The sequence below is a fragment of the Chelon labrosus genome, assembly GCF_963514085.1.
Source record: "Chelon labrosus genome assembly, chromosome: 15".
Lineage (NCBI taxonomy): Eukaryota > Metazoa > Chordata > Actinopteri > Mugiliformes > Mugilidae > Chelon > Chelon labrosus.
This window is the reverse complement of record NC_140348.1, coordinates 9,570,575-9,584,437: the sequence shown is the minus strand read 5'-3', so window position 1 is coordinate 9,584,437 and position 13,863 is coordinate 9,570,575. Positions and strand designations below refer to the sequence as shown.

Here is a 13,863-nt window from a genome sequence, read left to right as displayed (position 1 = left end):
GCACCAGATGCCAACTAGGACTGGGTATCGCTTCTGATTTCTTGAATTGAGGGATGTAGTGTTATTTCAGTTTTAAATCAAGATTGCTTAGTTATTGTGAGAAATTTTCACAAGACTATTGTTGTCATTGGTTTCAGAAATTAGTGGTATTTCCTCCATGTTTTAGCTCTAGTTGGCTCATCTTTCGTACGGCTCTGCTTTTGCCCAGCTCCTCTCTGTCGTCGTACTTTTTAAATCCAGATGTCAACACACGTTAGCGTTCAGGCCTGACGGTGCTCTCAGAGTTGTGGCTTCAGTCATTTTTTGGACTGGTCTTGCAAACTCAGCATTCTAACAAGAGGATACAGGAAATGGCATATATTCTAAACAAATGGATCAGAGCACTATACTTGTCAAGCATAATTATATGCGTCTCATATTTTTTTAACCGAGATTTCATTTAAAAGGATTTAAGCAGTTAACCGTGTTTTCTTCGTCTGTTTTTAGCCAAGAGAGCTATCAGTGCTGAAGCTACTGAATGCCATTTACAGTGTAACAATCAGCTTTTCCTACTGTTGTAAACATTAAGCTCTTCGCCTCCTGCCTGCCAGAGGATTTCTCCTGGGAAAGACCGACTAGACATGGAAGTTCAGTGTAACAAACGCCTAAAAGCTTTCCAGTTTAATCACTATTTAGATTTCTCTAGCCGAGAGTAGAAGCTAGTAAAATCTAGCATCTACCGAAGCCGCTCGTAAGTTTTAATGTAGCTCCACTAAGATTGTACAACGTAGACAGACAACCACACCCTTACTAGGGCTAAGTTTGGCTCTCGTCATAAGACCATGTGGAAATGACTGTGACGAGAAAATGAGTTGTCTCCCTGTTTATCTGTTCGTCTCTTTCTCTCTGGGTCTCGCGCTCTCTCTCTCACTGCAACTGTCTCTGTCTCTTTGGTGTGCTTAGCATGTATGTGTCTGGCTGCTGTCAAGGTGTGTGATGTGGGGTGAATCAGCTGCCAGGGTCGCGGTGGTGACGTGACATCTCGGAGAGTTAGAGAGAAAAAGCAGATGAGGGCCTCTGATGGTTACCCAGCTGTTGCGTCATCCTCCAGCCAGATGCCACATTTAGAGTAGCTGGAAAAACATATTAGATGATGAATAGAACAATTGGCACAGACTGACTGACATCACTTCCTGTATTCAGCCAGTGTTTGTGATTGGCTAGTTCAGAGGGGAGAGATTTGAATTCTTGGAAAAACCACAGGCTGCTTTAAGTGTTTTTTGTTTTGTTTTTTTCCTGGATAATGGAAATCTAGTCACAGCAGATAACTCTTAACATGCTTATTATTATTTATTATATATCTGATTAACATCTAATCTTACTTGTCTTGTCTTGTTATTCAGTTGTTTTGTCTGAGATTCGGCAGCTTCATTGTAGATGACCTATATTTTTTTTTATTGAGAAAATCTACAAACTTGCTGTGGATTCAGAGATGAGTGTCCACAGTAAGAAATTCTGCTCATACTTCCTGTCTCTCCACTGCCATCTCCTCTGCACAAAGAATTCACAGTCATCTTAGAATAATCCTGCTCTTTCACTCCTCAATTCTGCTTGTGTGTGTGTATATGTGTGTGTGTGGGAGATAGTATAAGTGCGTGGCTGGGGGTTGGGGAATTCCTGCCAAAACCATGAGGTCACTGTTCCTCCTTATTAGCCCAAGCGAGAATGTTGCTGAAAGAGTGTAATAGAGATGAGAACCAAGAGTGTTACTAGTGTGTTTCTGCAAAGGCCCCAAACACTAAAAAATGTCTTATGCCATTATCTAGAAGCAAACATTTTTGTGCCTCTTCCTGTTTTCATTTCAGATGATCACATGTACTGTTTGTTCCTGTAGGACTGTTATTGGAAGTTGTAAGAAGTAGCATTAGCTTGATGAACAGCTTGCTGCCTTCAAATGGAACTAGTGAACGTATGGTTACAAACTGAGAAGTGTTGTACACAAAAGTCTTGGCGTTCAAATGGTAGCATCAGCTGTAAGCCGTGAGAAGGCTGCTGCTAGGCAACTGTTGGCGTCTAGAAGCCAGTGAGGCTTTTATTTTAGCAAGCTAACAACTAGGAAAATACATGGGCAAAATGAAAGTATAAAGTTGTCTCAGACTTGCTTTCTCCAAATGGTGTTGTGTTTGTCATGTTCACGAGGAAACCCCTCTTTGGTATTCACAGCTTCGTAACTGAAATCTTTCAATGAGCTCAGAGTTTACAAACTGTGACATGTTTGTTCAAAAATAAAGAAAGTGTTAGCCTCAGTGGTTTCTAGGTGCCAACTGTTACTTTCAACCAGTGTTCACATGACTTACAACTGATGCCACCATTTAAATGCCAAATAATTTGGGTATACAATTTCTCATGTCGTAACCACAAGCTCACAAGTTCAATTTGAAGGCAGTGGTGTTACAATATTACAAAAAAAAATAATAATTTTACCACATCAATTATATTTCATCATTCCCAAAAACATTAAGATGTTCTATTTTTTTACTTAATTTTTTAAAAGAATTAAAGCTGTTAGTTTTACTGATTGTGCATGTGTTACTTATAATTTGTAATAACTGACTCGTTAATAATGTGACTACCATGAGCACGTATGAAACAGACAGTATGTCCTCCTCAGCTGCGTCTCCTTCATCAGACCCACCACTGCATTCCTCCATCTGTGCCCCGTCTTTCATGTGTGATAGTGAGTTTTTTAATGGCATCATAAAGCCTGGTATGCATCGTGCCCAGGCTCCTCGACCACATTCTCATTAACCTTGCATTCAGCAGTGAGTGTACGGTGGTTATAGAGAGAGAGAGAAAGCGCTTGATGCTTTAGTTACACTCCCGAGGGAAACCACACATAATTATAGTGTGATGCCAATGCTGTTGCTGTGCATAGTTCATTGTTCCAGTGTGGCATTCAAGCGCAATGTCAGTTTTATATCTGTAATATCTAAAACATTGTCATGTAGCTGTGTTTCCTGGTTTGTAAACACAAATGGTATCGCCTCACTAAGAAGAGGATGTGTATCACGTAAACCTGACATCAGGGTGGTAACCCTGTCATTGTCAGTTTAATTCGATTTAAGGAAGTGGTTTTATATTGTTATTGTTGTTATTATTATTATAAAGTGCATTGTTCTCCAATTTATTGTGTGTCCCCCTCCCCAAATGTAGTTTTGTTATTTTAACAGTTATGTTGGTAAACAAGACAGAATAATTCTGTTTAATATTTGGAAAACCTAATGCAGTTAAGATGATTAAATTTGATTGTTAACTATTGTTACTATTGTTAAGAGCACTCTAATTTATATCCTGTTCTGTGGATAATTTCTTATCAAAGAAAGAGTGTATGGGAATCATATTATCAGTTTGGACATCTATCGTCACATATTTTCTGTCATTCTTCATTAACATCGTAATGGCAAATATAACAAAATCTGCTGAAAAATGCTTATCAATTGCAGCATGTTGCAGCATGTTACTTTTATCAGAGTACCTTAACGCCTCCTAAAATTTCCTTAAATCTTTCACACTGCAATAAAATTGTCAGATATTCTGAGCGGTTTGTGGGATGAACGTCTGATCCGTTTTACATCAGAGACAGCTGCTGATAGAGTCACGTTCCCAAAAGCATCATGCATGGAACGGAGGTGTGCAGTTGATTAAAATTTTACCCAAGGGATTATTGAGTTGGTATACTAAGTACTTATGAGGTCAAGTGAGCAAGAGCTTAGCTCAATAATCTTTAATTCCCACTCTGATGGGCTTTTCTTGGCACTTTCTACACACGACAGAGTGCTGATGTTATTCTAGTGCCACTTGGAATTACTATGAAAAGCTTGGCTTCTAAGTTTTTATTTTGAAAAAAATTATTGTGACACAAACTTTCAAAACCCTTTATGAATGATCCTTTAAATAGATTTTTTATAACACAGACAACATATCCTCCATTTCATTTTGCTGAGAATTTCATCAGAATGTGACAATTTAAAAAATTCAACTACAAAAATGTAGTTTTGGCTGCTCCATTTTACACCCAGGTTTTTAACCAGTTATTAAATCAAACATACAGCATTGTTAGACTTAAATAAAAGCCGTTTGCCATCGGTTAGATCTGCTTAATGGGGTTCTTCCACGCCCGGGCAGTTAGAAAGTTACAGTTGCTGGCTTTGACCTCCTTTCCAGCTCGTCTGAAGGAGACGGGGAGGGACGCAGGAGGGAAAATAAATGTCCTGATGCGGAGGCCAGCCAACATTCCTACGTCACTTCCTCCTTCAACATCTGGCAATGATCAGAGCAGGCAGAGAAAAAGAGAGGATGTCTCTTAGTGGCTGCCTTAGCATTCATTTTCAGGCGCAGACAGAGGCATCACATTGCAAGACCTCCCACTCAACCTCCTTCCCCCCACCAGCAAAACAAAAGGAAGAAAGAACAAGTGTATTGATTCACTGTGTCTCTGCACTAGGCCTGTGTCTTCTTCATATTTTTTTTTCATGCCTCAGTGCTTATTATTTTATGATGCTTTGAATCATACCGTATATGTTTGCTTGCTGTGGGAATAAAAAACAAAAAACAAAGGATAAAATGCTAAAAACATCTTCATCTTTTTCAGGATGGCCTAGCTGTGTTGTGCTGCCAGTGGTCTATCAGCATTGAGCTAACTGGACCAGAGGTGTGTAACACTACTCACCAAAATAGTGGATTCTGTTAATTATGTCTGAAACATTTCCCAGCTATTCTGTTTTAACTCATGTCAAGATTTATTTATTTTTCATAAATATTAATTGATTTACTTTGAACTTGTAAAGTGATGTTCACACGTAGTTTAAAAATGTGTAGTTGTTAATCAACTTTTGTAACCTGTAATATAAATTGAGGCATGTTTTTGAAGAATTAGAGTTACAGTGTTAACTAGGACTAGGCAGGACATGACAAAAGGAAGGAGCCCTCTGGTTGGTGGTCAGCAGACCAATCAGAAGGCAAACACAGGGTCATTTACTGATGCTTATTCCTTTTGTTCAAGAGGTGTCTCCAAGAGGCAGCAGCAGGGCGCAGCGATGAGTGTGACCTCCTGGTTCCTGGTGAGCAGCGGGGGAACTCGCCACCGACTCCCCCGTGAAATGATCTTTGTAGGACGGGATGACTGTGAGCTCATGCTACAGGTGAGGAGCAGGCTCAGTGAATTTTATCTTGATCTCATTTGTGAGCTTACTCCATTCTTCTTTGGTTGAAGAAAACATGTCAACTTGATATCAGCAGTGTCGTTTTTAGTGTTAGTTAAACATAACTGTTAAGATTTTATGATAACTGGTGAACACTTAGTGAGGAGTTCCTCTCAGCCTCATAAAAGAGCTGGTGAGTTCCCGCTGATCTTTTTCATAAGTTAACTGTACTAATTACACAGCAAAACGACTCTCATACTGTTGCTCATGCAGTAGCTGAACGTGTTACTATGTGTACATGTTGGTGTTTGTGTGTGTATACGTCTGTACTGAAAGTGTGTCTGTGCAGCTGTGCATACATCCAGAAAAAAACACGCGTATGCTCATGTTTACCTCTGGTCACCGCACTATTAATAGAAAGTGGGGCAGATACCTCTTGAGTTAGATTGTATCTGACTGAGTTTCTTTTTGTGGATAGACAGTGCATACATAGCTGCAGCTCTATCTGTCATGACATTATATCTAGAGAGAGTTTTTATCGCTGAGAAGTGCCTGTATGAAAGTCTGATCATCAAAACCACATTCAGGACACTGGGGATGTAAAAGTATTATAAGCTAAATGAAAAGGTTGCCCAGTGGTGTCCATATTTATATTGAATCCAAAATTTAGAGGTCTGTAAAATATAACAATTTTATGGGTTTAATAGGTTGAAGCATAAAACAGCAGTTACATTCTGTTCGTGATAAAAGGTGGTATGTTTTTTATTTAAACTTCCATATTCACTTGGGAAGAAAATATGATTCGTAGCCAATATCCTAAACCCTAACTTTAAGCTGTTCAGATGAAAAAGAAAGTTTTATGGGAGAGTTTTAAGAGGGTCTGTGTACCATAATGTAGCTTTATAATCACACTGGTTCCACACGTATTACACGTGTTTTGTTATGTTAAAGTTGCGTTTTTTTTATCAAATACTACACATGGCTCTTCACAGAAGGTTTATTAATGAGGCTGCTCAGGCAATCTGAATGCACAAGTCTTATTTTGGAGGTATCAATCATATCACACTATCTTCCTGAACTGATTTTTTCCTCCTCGCTGTTATGAATTTGTAGATGTTTAAATGTTCACGTTCCTAAGCACCTGACTCCTCATGTTCTCCTTGTGGCATTGTTTCTTCTTCTTGTAAAGGCAAGATTGAATTTGTGAGGACAATTGAAAACAATTATATATAGCAGCACTGTTTCAGAATTTGACCATGTTACCCTTTTAGTCTACTGAGTTGTTAGATTTCATTAGTTTCATTAGTCTGACAAGAAGACTTCAGACAGGAACTAATAAGGGTCATTTACTGAAGCACTTAGAGTTGTTGAAGACACGTTCTTTTCTCCTCTGTGTTTTCTTGTTTTCCCATCCTTGTGATATCTTCGGAGTGAGATAAAGATAAAGAAAATCTTCCAAACTTTTTTTGGCTTTGTGTATTTGTGTGTGTTTTTTTAACACGTGTGTGTTTGTGAAGCCGCTTACAGTTGCCCTCCATGTGACTGCTTTAACGAGCCAAGGCTTCATCACATGGCTGGACGTTAAAAGCTGCTTGTGTCATGCACCAAATAAAACACAAACGCACACTCACAGATTATCAGCTTTCAAATGAATGCATGACAGTGTTTTATAAATGCTTTGATGACATCTTCAGGAATTCTCCAGCAGCTTGTTTTTCCCATCAATTGTATTAGGGATGTGTCGTAAGATACTAATTTAAAAAAATAAAAAATAGCAGGGCTAGTGCTTCTGTCTCATTGCTTAGCTAATCTGCATTGTGAACAAACTTTTGGGAAATGTTTGGTATATGCTCATTTTGAAAAGTTAGTTTTCACTTCAACGTTTATGTAGTTTGCTGAGGCGTTTTAGTTATGTCTGTATTCTATCTTCCCTCTGCACACATACCGTTAGTCAGCATTATATCTGAGAGTAACAGCATGAGTCATCTCTCCTCCAGCGTGTGGTACGACAGAGAGCTCAGAAGCTTTCTATCCTGTTTGATCTAGCCTAATCCTACTAAAGTAATCTGTTCCACAGTTGGCTCTCTGGAGTTGCTTCCCTTGGCTTTACCTTACTCCTACCTTGACATCTTCACTATACTATGAGCGTGCTTCTAGTTTAAACAAGGTGTGATATGGTTATAAAGAAAAAGATCCAAATACCAGAATTAGCATGTTATGACCTCAGGGCAGTTATCATATTTTCACCTTATTTTACCAAAAGCTGCTATAAACTGATAAACAGTAGATTTTTAAATGAAATGAATGGTAATATTACACCAAATATGTCCAAGACACATTGTTGTATGATACTGATGTGTCTGAAGGACAGTCTTGCAGACTTTTGGAGACTGCAGCACATTTGTCCATCAGTCGGTGTCATTGCATTCCTCTAGATGTGTTTAAAAAGTATGTGGCATTGATACACATCAGAGAGATTAGACAAATCCTACAATATGTCTCTTGCTTTTATTTTCACCATACAGAAGCTTGCAATGTTTCTGCCTGAAACTGTTTATCCTCAGAACAGCTGATGTGCTCACAGCTCACAGAAAATCAATACTTTTCACCTCCTGTCTTTCATTGTTCCACTGTTCTCCTTTGTCTGCTTGTTTGTGTGAGTGTGTGTGTGTGTATATATAGCGTATCAGTGTGAGGTGCGCAGACATTGAAATGCCTGCTGATATACCCCCAATCTCACATTGATGTGACAGTAGATATTATGCGTAGTGATATTGAGACTTACCTTCAGACATTACATTCTTGACATTGAACATTAATACCTCCTCAAAGCCTTGGCATAGCAAGAATTGCTCTGTTCACATACAGCTCTCTAACGGTTTGTGCAAGAAACACTTACTGGTCATGCTCGTTAAGTTTAATATAGCATATGTACAGTATATATAAGCAAAGTGAAGAAAAGTAGAACAGCACACATGAATGAATTCTATTGAGACAGCCACAAAGGATATCTGAACTTGATGAGTATATGTATGTAAGTAAATGGAGGACTGTAACCACTGGGTTAATGTTCTATGTATATTTTTGTCTGAAGTCCCGCAGTGTGGATAAGCAGCATGCAGTCATCAACTACGAGGCTGGAACTGATGAACACAAGGTCAAGGACCTGGGCAGCTTGAATGGGGTGAGTACACAGAGCAGTATATACAAAACAGAGGTCAAAGATAAAAGGACGAGAGAGGACAGAAGAATATAGCGCAAAGAAAGGGGAAATGTGATGGATGATGGATGGGGAGTGTAGGTGAATTAGTGGAGAGAGGTGGACAGAAACTGCACATATAGAGAGAAATCAGGACAAACAGGAACAAAACATTCAAGGTAAGAGTAGGGAGATGAGGTTCTGAAGGTTAAACGAAGTTATTTTAAGGAGTCGGTTCTGTTTTTCTGCTGCTAATCAATATCTCTGTCAATTAAGATTTACATCAAGGCTCAGGTCAATTTGAATCTAAACCTAATTATGCAAATCACCACTTAAGGGCAAACTCTGAGGCAATGGGTCACTATGCCAATAAATCTGATCATATAGGTTTAGGAAGTATCACCATTTCTTAACCAAGGAACCATATATGGTAACTTCCACACACATTTTCAATTGCATCCCAGTGCCTCTCAGTGAGATTGAGAAACATGTGGTCTCCACCCAGCCAATCAGCGAAGATCAAGGCAACATCCTCAGGTCAAATCAGGGTCAAATGTGGTCTGCAAGGTCCTCCTCTGTATGAACGCTGAGCATAACTGCTTTATTAGGTACCACGAAGAAATGGCCTAATGTTGTCTAATGTGATAATGTCTATGATGTTCTAATGGTCTAAATACATGTTTACATTTGTTTACCACTTACGGGCAACGAAGCATATATGATAAATTCATTAAACTTGATTTTCTTTATGAAAATTAAAAATTTTTCAAAAATTTCGCAGAAGTAAAAAACTCTTTTTATGACCTACAATAACACTCTAGTGTTGAAATTTAGAATTTCCAAGTATTTCAATGAGTGCCCTATAAAGGATTAATAGATTTGACCTGTTTTTTGATTCTTTGTAAGGGCTGTTTACATGAGTACATATTGTGACATTGGAGACAGGCAGGAGGTAAGACACTGTAGATAAAGCAGAGCAAGGAAAGAGCGAAAAGTTGGATGCTTATGAGCTAATATGTTTTAAATATGGCTGCTAAAGATAATGAAATTTTTAACAGACATGAGAAATGTGTGGATACATTTATTGTATAATCTATGTTGGATATTAAAAAGGCTTTTGGGGAAATATATTAAACTTATACTGATGAGATTAGGTTGGTTTAGATAGCAGATACCAAAACTTGTACTTCAATACAAAATAAATCATTTTACATGAATATATTCTTATATAATATAACCTTGAGGACTACATTTTTTACCCTTAACTTCTCTCTTTTTAACGTTGTCGCTCAGTAAAACCTTGCTGCAGTTGCCACATGGCGTTAGTCATGTGTAGTGATTTCTACTCAGCCACAGTCAAGCAGATTAGACACATATGCGCAATGCCCCTCACATCCTCTCCAGCTCACAGACGGGAAGCCAGAGTCAGAGCCACTTCCTGCTGTGTCATTAACTAGCCCACTTCTTTGGCTGGATTCAGAGGAAGTTTTCTCCTGCTGAGTCAGTGGATATGTAGATGGTTTGCCTCTGCAGTAGATGAAAAGCTGTGTTTAAACGGTATCATCATTTGCTCTCTTAAAGAAAGGCCTTCATTGATGTATTGTTAAGCCGTTGTGATTTCATCTCACCAGAGAGAAGACAGGAATGTTTTATTACAACAGCAGAGCAAACGTGATAGTATTTCATTTGCAGTTCAGTGAAACCTGATCTAAATCGGAGCTGCATAGTAAAAAGATGGGAGGAATAGGAGTGGGAGAGAGAAAGAGAAATACATGCTTTATTGTGCTTAGGCCTCTAGTCCTGACTTACTGTTTCCTGTATATCTGGTCTTTGTTTAATATTAGTGTTTGCAATCTGGTAAGTTAGTTGTTCCTAACTCCAGAAACCTACAAGTGTATAGTCACCTGGAAAGAGTTTTATACTTCAACTGAAATCTTAAATTGATTATTTGATCACTAAAAATGTACTGGCCTCACTAAACGTATGCGTATTTAGCTATCCAGCGCGTATAAACAGCCAGGTGAGGTGAACAAAGAAAAACGGATACTGCTTCATCCCGAGGTCTTTTTCTCCTCTCCTTTATTTTACACACAGCAGTGCAAAAAACAAGCTGTAAAACTGTAAACACAAACAAAAATAGCTTTTAGCTCATATCGTCTTTTTCAATAATTTCCAAATGCAACACATTCATTTCCTTCTTACACATCCCGATACTCTTAAGAAAACGTCTAATATAAAACATATTACACACAGCGTCACTCACCGGCATTGCCCCCGTGGGAAACACGACTGTGCGGAGTTTGAACGAAACTTGAAAGCAGACACGAAGCCCAGCTTGCTCTATAAAAGCCTTGAACTGACTGAACACAAATCTCGTTCCGCACGAGAATACAACGGGAAGTAGAAATCATATACCACACCTGCCGTTACCACAAGTGGCCAGTAGATGGCGTTAACGCACTGTAAATAACCAAAGAAACACAAAATGAATGAATGGTCATTAAGACCAACACACTCCCTGCCTGGTATCTTAAGGATACCACAAATATTACTTTTTAGATGCACACACTTAACTTAAACACAAGTAACATCCTGTTTAGGAGAGAAAAGTAAGACAAGTTCAGTTACTGGTCTTTTATACACTCTAGGAGTGCCTTGGCGAATCACTCTGATATCTACAGTCCTGACAATATTGTCTTTGCTGTGTAGCGTAACTAAAGGCCAAAAATATGTACGGATATAAATTTAATTGGGCGCCAGACAGACAACCAAGTCTGTCATTTAAAATCTCAGGGCAGAGAAAAATAGCTTTAAGGCCTAAAGGAAATAACAATCTCGCTACAAAAATGAATGAAGGCCAAAATCAGTTAGGGATCACTTTTTGTATTTTCGTTAACTAAGTGTCAGGGTAACAACAAAAACAACAACAAAAAAAACTCTTCTCAAAATTTCTTCATATGATTAGTCAATAAGAAAAACTAAATGCCCAACAGTATAAACAAAACAATTTCAATTTCAATATCCCGAGACCATAGTCCTCCCCCCCCAATTGTTCAAGCAAAATCAAAATTAAGAGTTCTTCAAAAATTCCAAAATGCAACCAGTCCTTCAATCAAATGTCCCTTTTCCAAAGTTCTTGCAAAACCAAATAAAATATTCCCAAGTCCAAACAAAATTAACCAACCCAAAGCTCAATAGGGATATGTAATATTATATATCAAAAGAAGGTAAGGGGTTTTGATAAAGAAAAGTGTAGGATGAAGAGAAAGAGGATAATGGAAGACTTGCGGTTTTGGAGAGGGATATTGTCAGGGACAGGAGGTTAATAATCCTTATCCTGGGTAGTCTTGGCAGAAGAGTTCAGTGCCCCGCATGTAGAAGACTTCTTTGTTATTGCCTTTGGATTTTCGAGCTCCACGTAAGTTTCCAGACTTCCAAGGTCAATCAATTACTGCACCCACTCTGGTTTCCTATGAACTTCTGTTTTTCCTTGGCAGATATGTATCTTCTTTGAAACAAATGCTTTTTTGGATATTTTTGCACTCCTTCTACTCTTTGTCACCCTCCTTCCACTCTCTGTCACACTCCCTGCTGATTTCCATTGTCCTCTCACAGCTCACAGGTGTCTACAATTAACTCACCTCTCTGCTACACCACACCCCCTCTCTCTCTCTCTACACAGTGCAGCAGCAATCACTTGCCTGCTACACTCTTCCCCCCCTTACGAAAAAAAAACAACAACTTTGTTGTTGTTTTTTTTTATTATTATTATTTTTTTTTATTATTATTATTTGTTTGCTGGTTGTCTTGTTAGAGGTATTGGTTGACTTCGTGTTCACATTTCACTCTTCTGGGAATCCAAGAAACTCCTCGTCAGAGGAGGAGTCTTGAAAGATATCGATAATCTTTTTCCTCTCATGACGTTCTAGTTCGTCAGCAGTGGGATAAAATGGTTTAAGGTTACAGATATTTATTGTACGGATGTCGTCACCAGTCTCTTCCATCACTACTTGGTAATTTACAGGTCCAAGCTTGGCCACCACTCTATATGGTCCTTTCCATTTTGGTGCCAACTTTGCCATGAATTTATCTTTAGCACTGGACTGTGGAAAGTGTCTGATCCATACTCGATCTTTAGGTTTAAAAGTAGCATCTCTCCTTTTTTTGTTATAGTTTCTTAACTGTCGTTTGCGGGCTTTGTCTCCACTTTCTTTTGCACTGTCATAGAGCTGTTGTAACTGATGGATAAGGTCATAAGTAGAGGAATCAGGAGTTGGGACACCTTTTTGTAATAGTTTATCCATTGGGCTTTTTAGTTTCCTCCCAAGTTGTAGCTCTGCAGGTGAAACACCTGTTGTCTCTTGAACTGCAGAGTTCACAGCAAACCGGAATTCTGGGATATATTTGTCCCAGTTCTTATGATTGTCTTGCACATAGGAAGCAATCATGCTTTTCAGGGTGCGGTTCACTCGTTCTGACATGTTAGTCTGCGGATGATAAGCGGTGGTCAGCTTTGGGATGAAGGTCCATTGTTCACAGATCTCCTTGAAAACAGAAGAAACAAACTGGGATCCTCTATCAGACAGGATAAAATCTGGAACACCCCATCTTGTAAAGATTTCCTTTCGCAGGATTTGTGCTATGTTCTGAGCTCTGGCAGCTCGGAGAGGGAAGAGCTCGATCCATCGAGTGAAATAATCCACAAAGACCAAGAGATACTCGTTCCTTTCAGGGCTGCGAGGTAGTGGACCCATTATGTCAACACCTATCATGGAGTTTGGTCTTGTTACTACAGTTTGTTGGAGTTTTCCAGCAGGTTTTTGATTGTCTGCTTTTAGCCGTTGGCACTGTATACAACATCTTACAAAGTGTTTAACATCTCTCCACATTCCAGGCCAAAAAGCAGTTTCTTGCAGTCTTTTGTAAGTTTTGAAGATTCCCAAGTGGCCACTAAGAGGGCTATCATGGTAAGCATTGAGCATGATGGGAATTAAGGTTTTTGGAATATAAATGCGATAGTGATATTGATTGTCTGTCAGTTTTTTCTTGAGATACACTTTGTCCTCCAAAATAATATAGTTTGATGTAAGGTCCACATTTTCTGCAAGCTCTTGGAAGATTTTCTCAATTTCAGGGTCTTTGTGCTGTTCTTCCCAGATCATGGCAAGTGTCATCGGAAGGGTATCCACATTTTTTTTACTTGATAACAGGTTACAGACACCACCATCAGGCATCCTTGAGAGGGCATCAGGTACAACATTTAATTTACCTTTTCGGTATTCCACCACAAAGTCAAATTTCTGCAATCGCAGAGCCCATCGAATAAGACGGCTGGTAGTTTTAGTGGAACTCAAGACCCACTGTAGAGCTGAATGATCAGTTACAACAGTAAATATTTTGGGTTCAAGGTAATGTTGCCATTTTTCTAAAGCCCAAACTACTGCAAGGCATTCTTTTTCGGTGGCTGAATAATTCCGTTCCGCT

General features: G+C 38.9%; 1 protein-coding gene across 4 annotated transcripts in view; it reads left to right on the top strand.

Annotated features, from left to right (window-relative positions):
* The window catches only part of cep170aa (centrosomal protein 170Aa), a 53,711-nt gene that overhangs the window by 5,274 nt on the left and 34,574 nt on the right, over positions 1–13,863 (top strand). For all 4 annotated transcript variants that reach the window (XM_084561118.1, XM_084561116.1, XM_084561117.1 and 1 more), the window contains exons 2-4: positions 4,631–4,690; positions 5,042–5,180; positions 8,275–8,364. In XM_084561118.1, coding sequence (XP_084417244.1) covers positions 5,076–5,180; positions 8,275–8,364 — 195 coding nt within the window. In that variant the 5' untranslated portion in view covers positions 4,631–4,690; positions 5,042–5,075. The remainder of the gene's footprint in view (positions 1–4,630; positions 4,691–5,041; positions 5,181–8,274; positions 8,365–13,863) is intronic.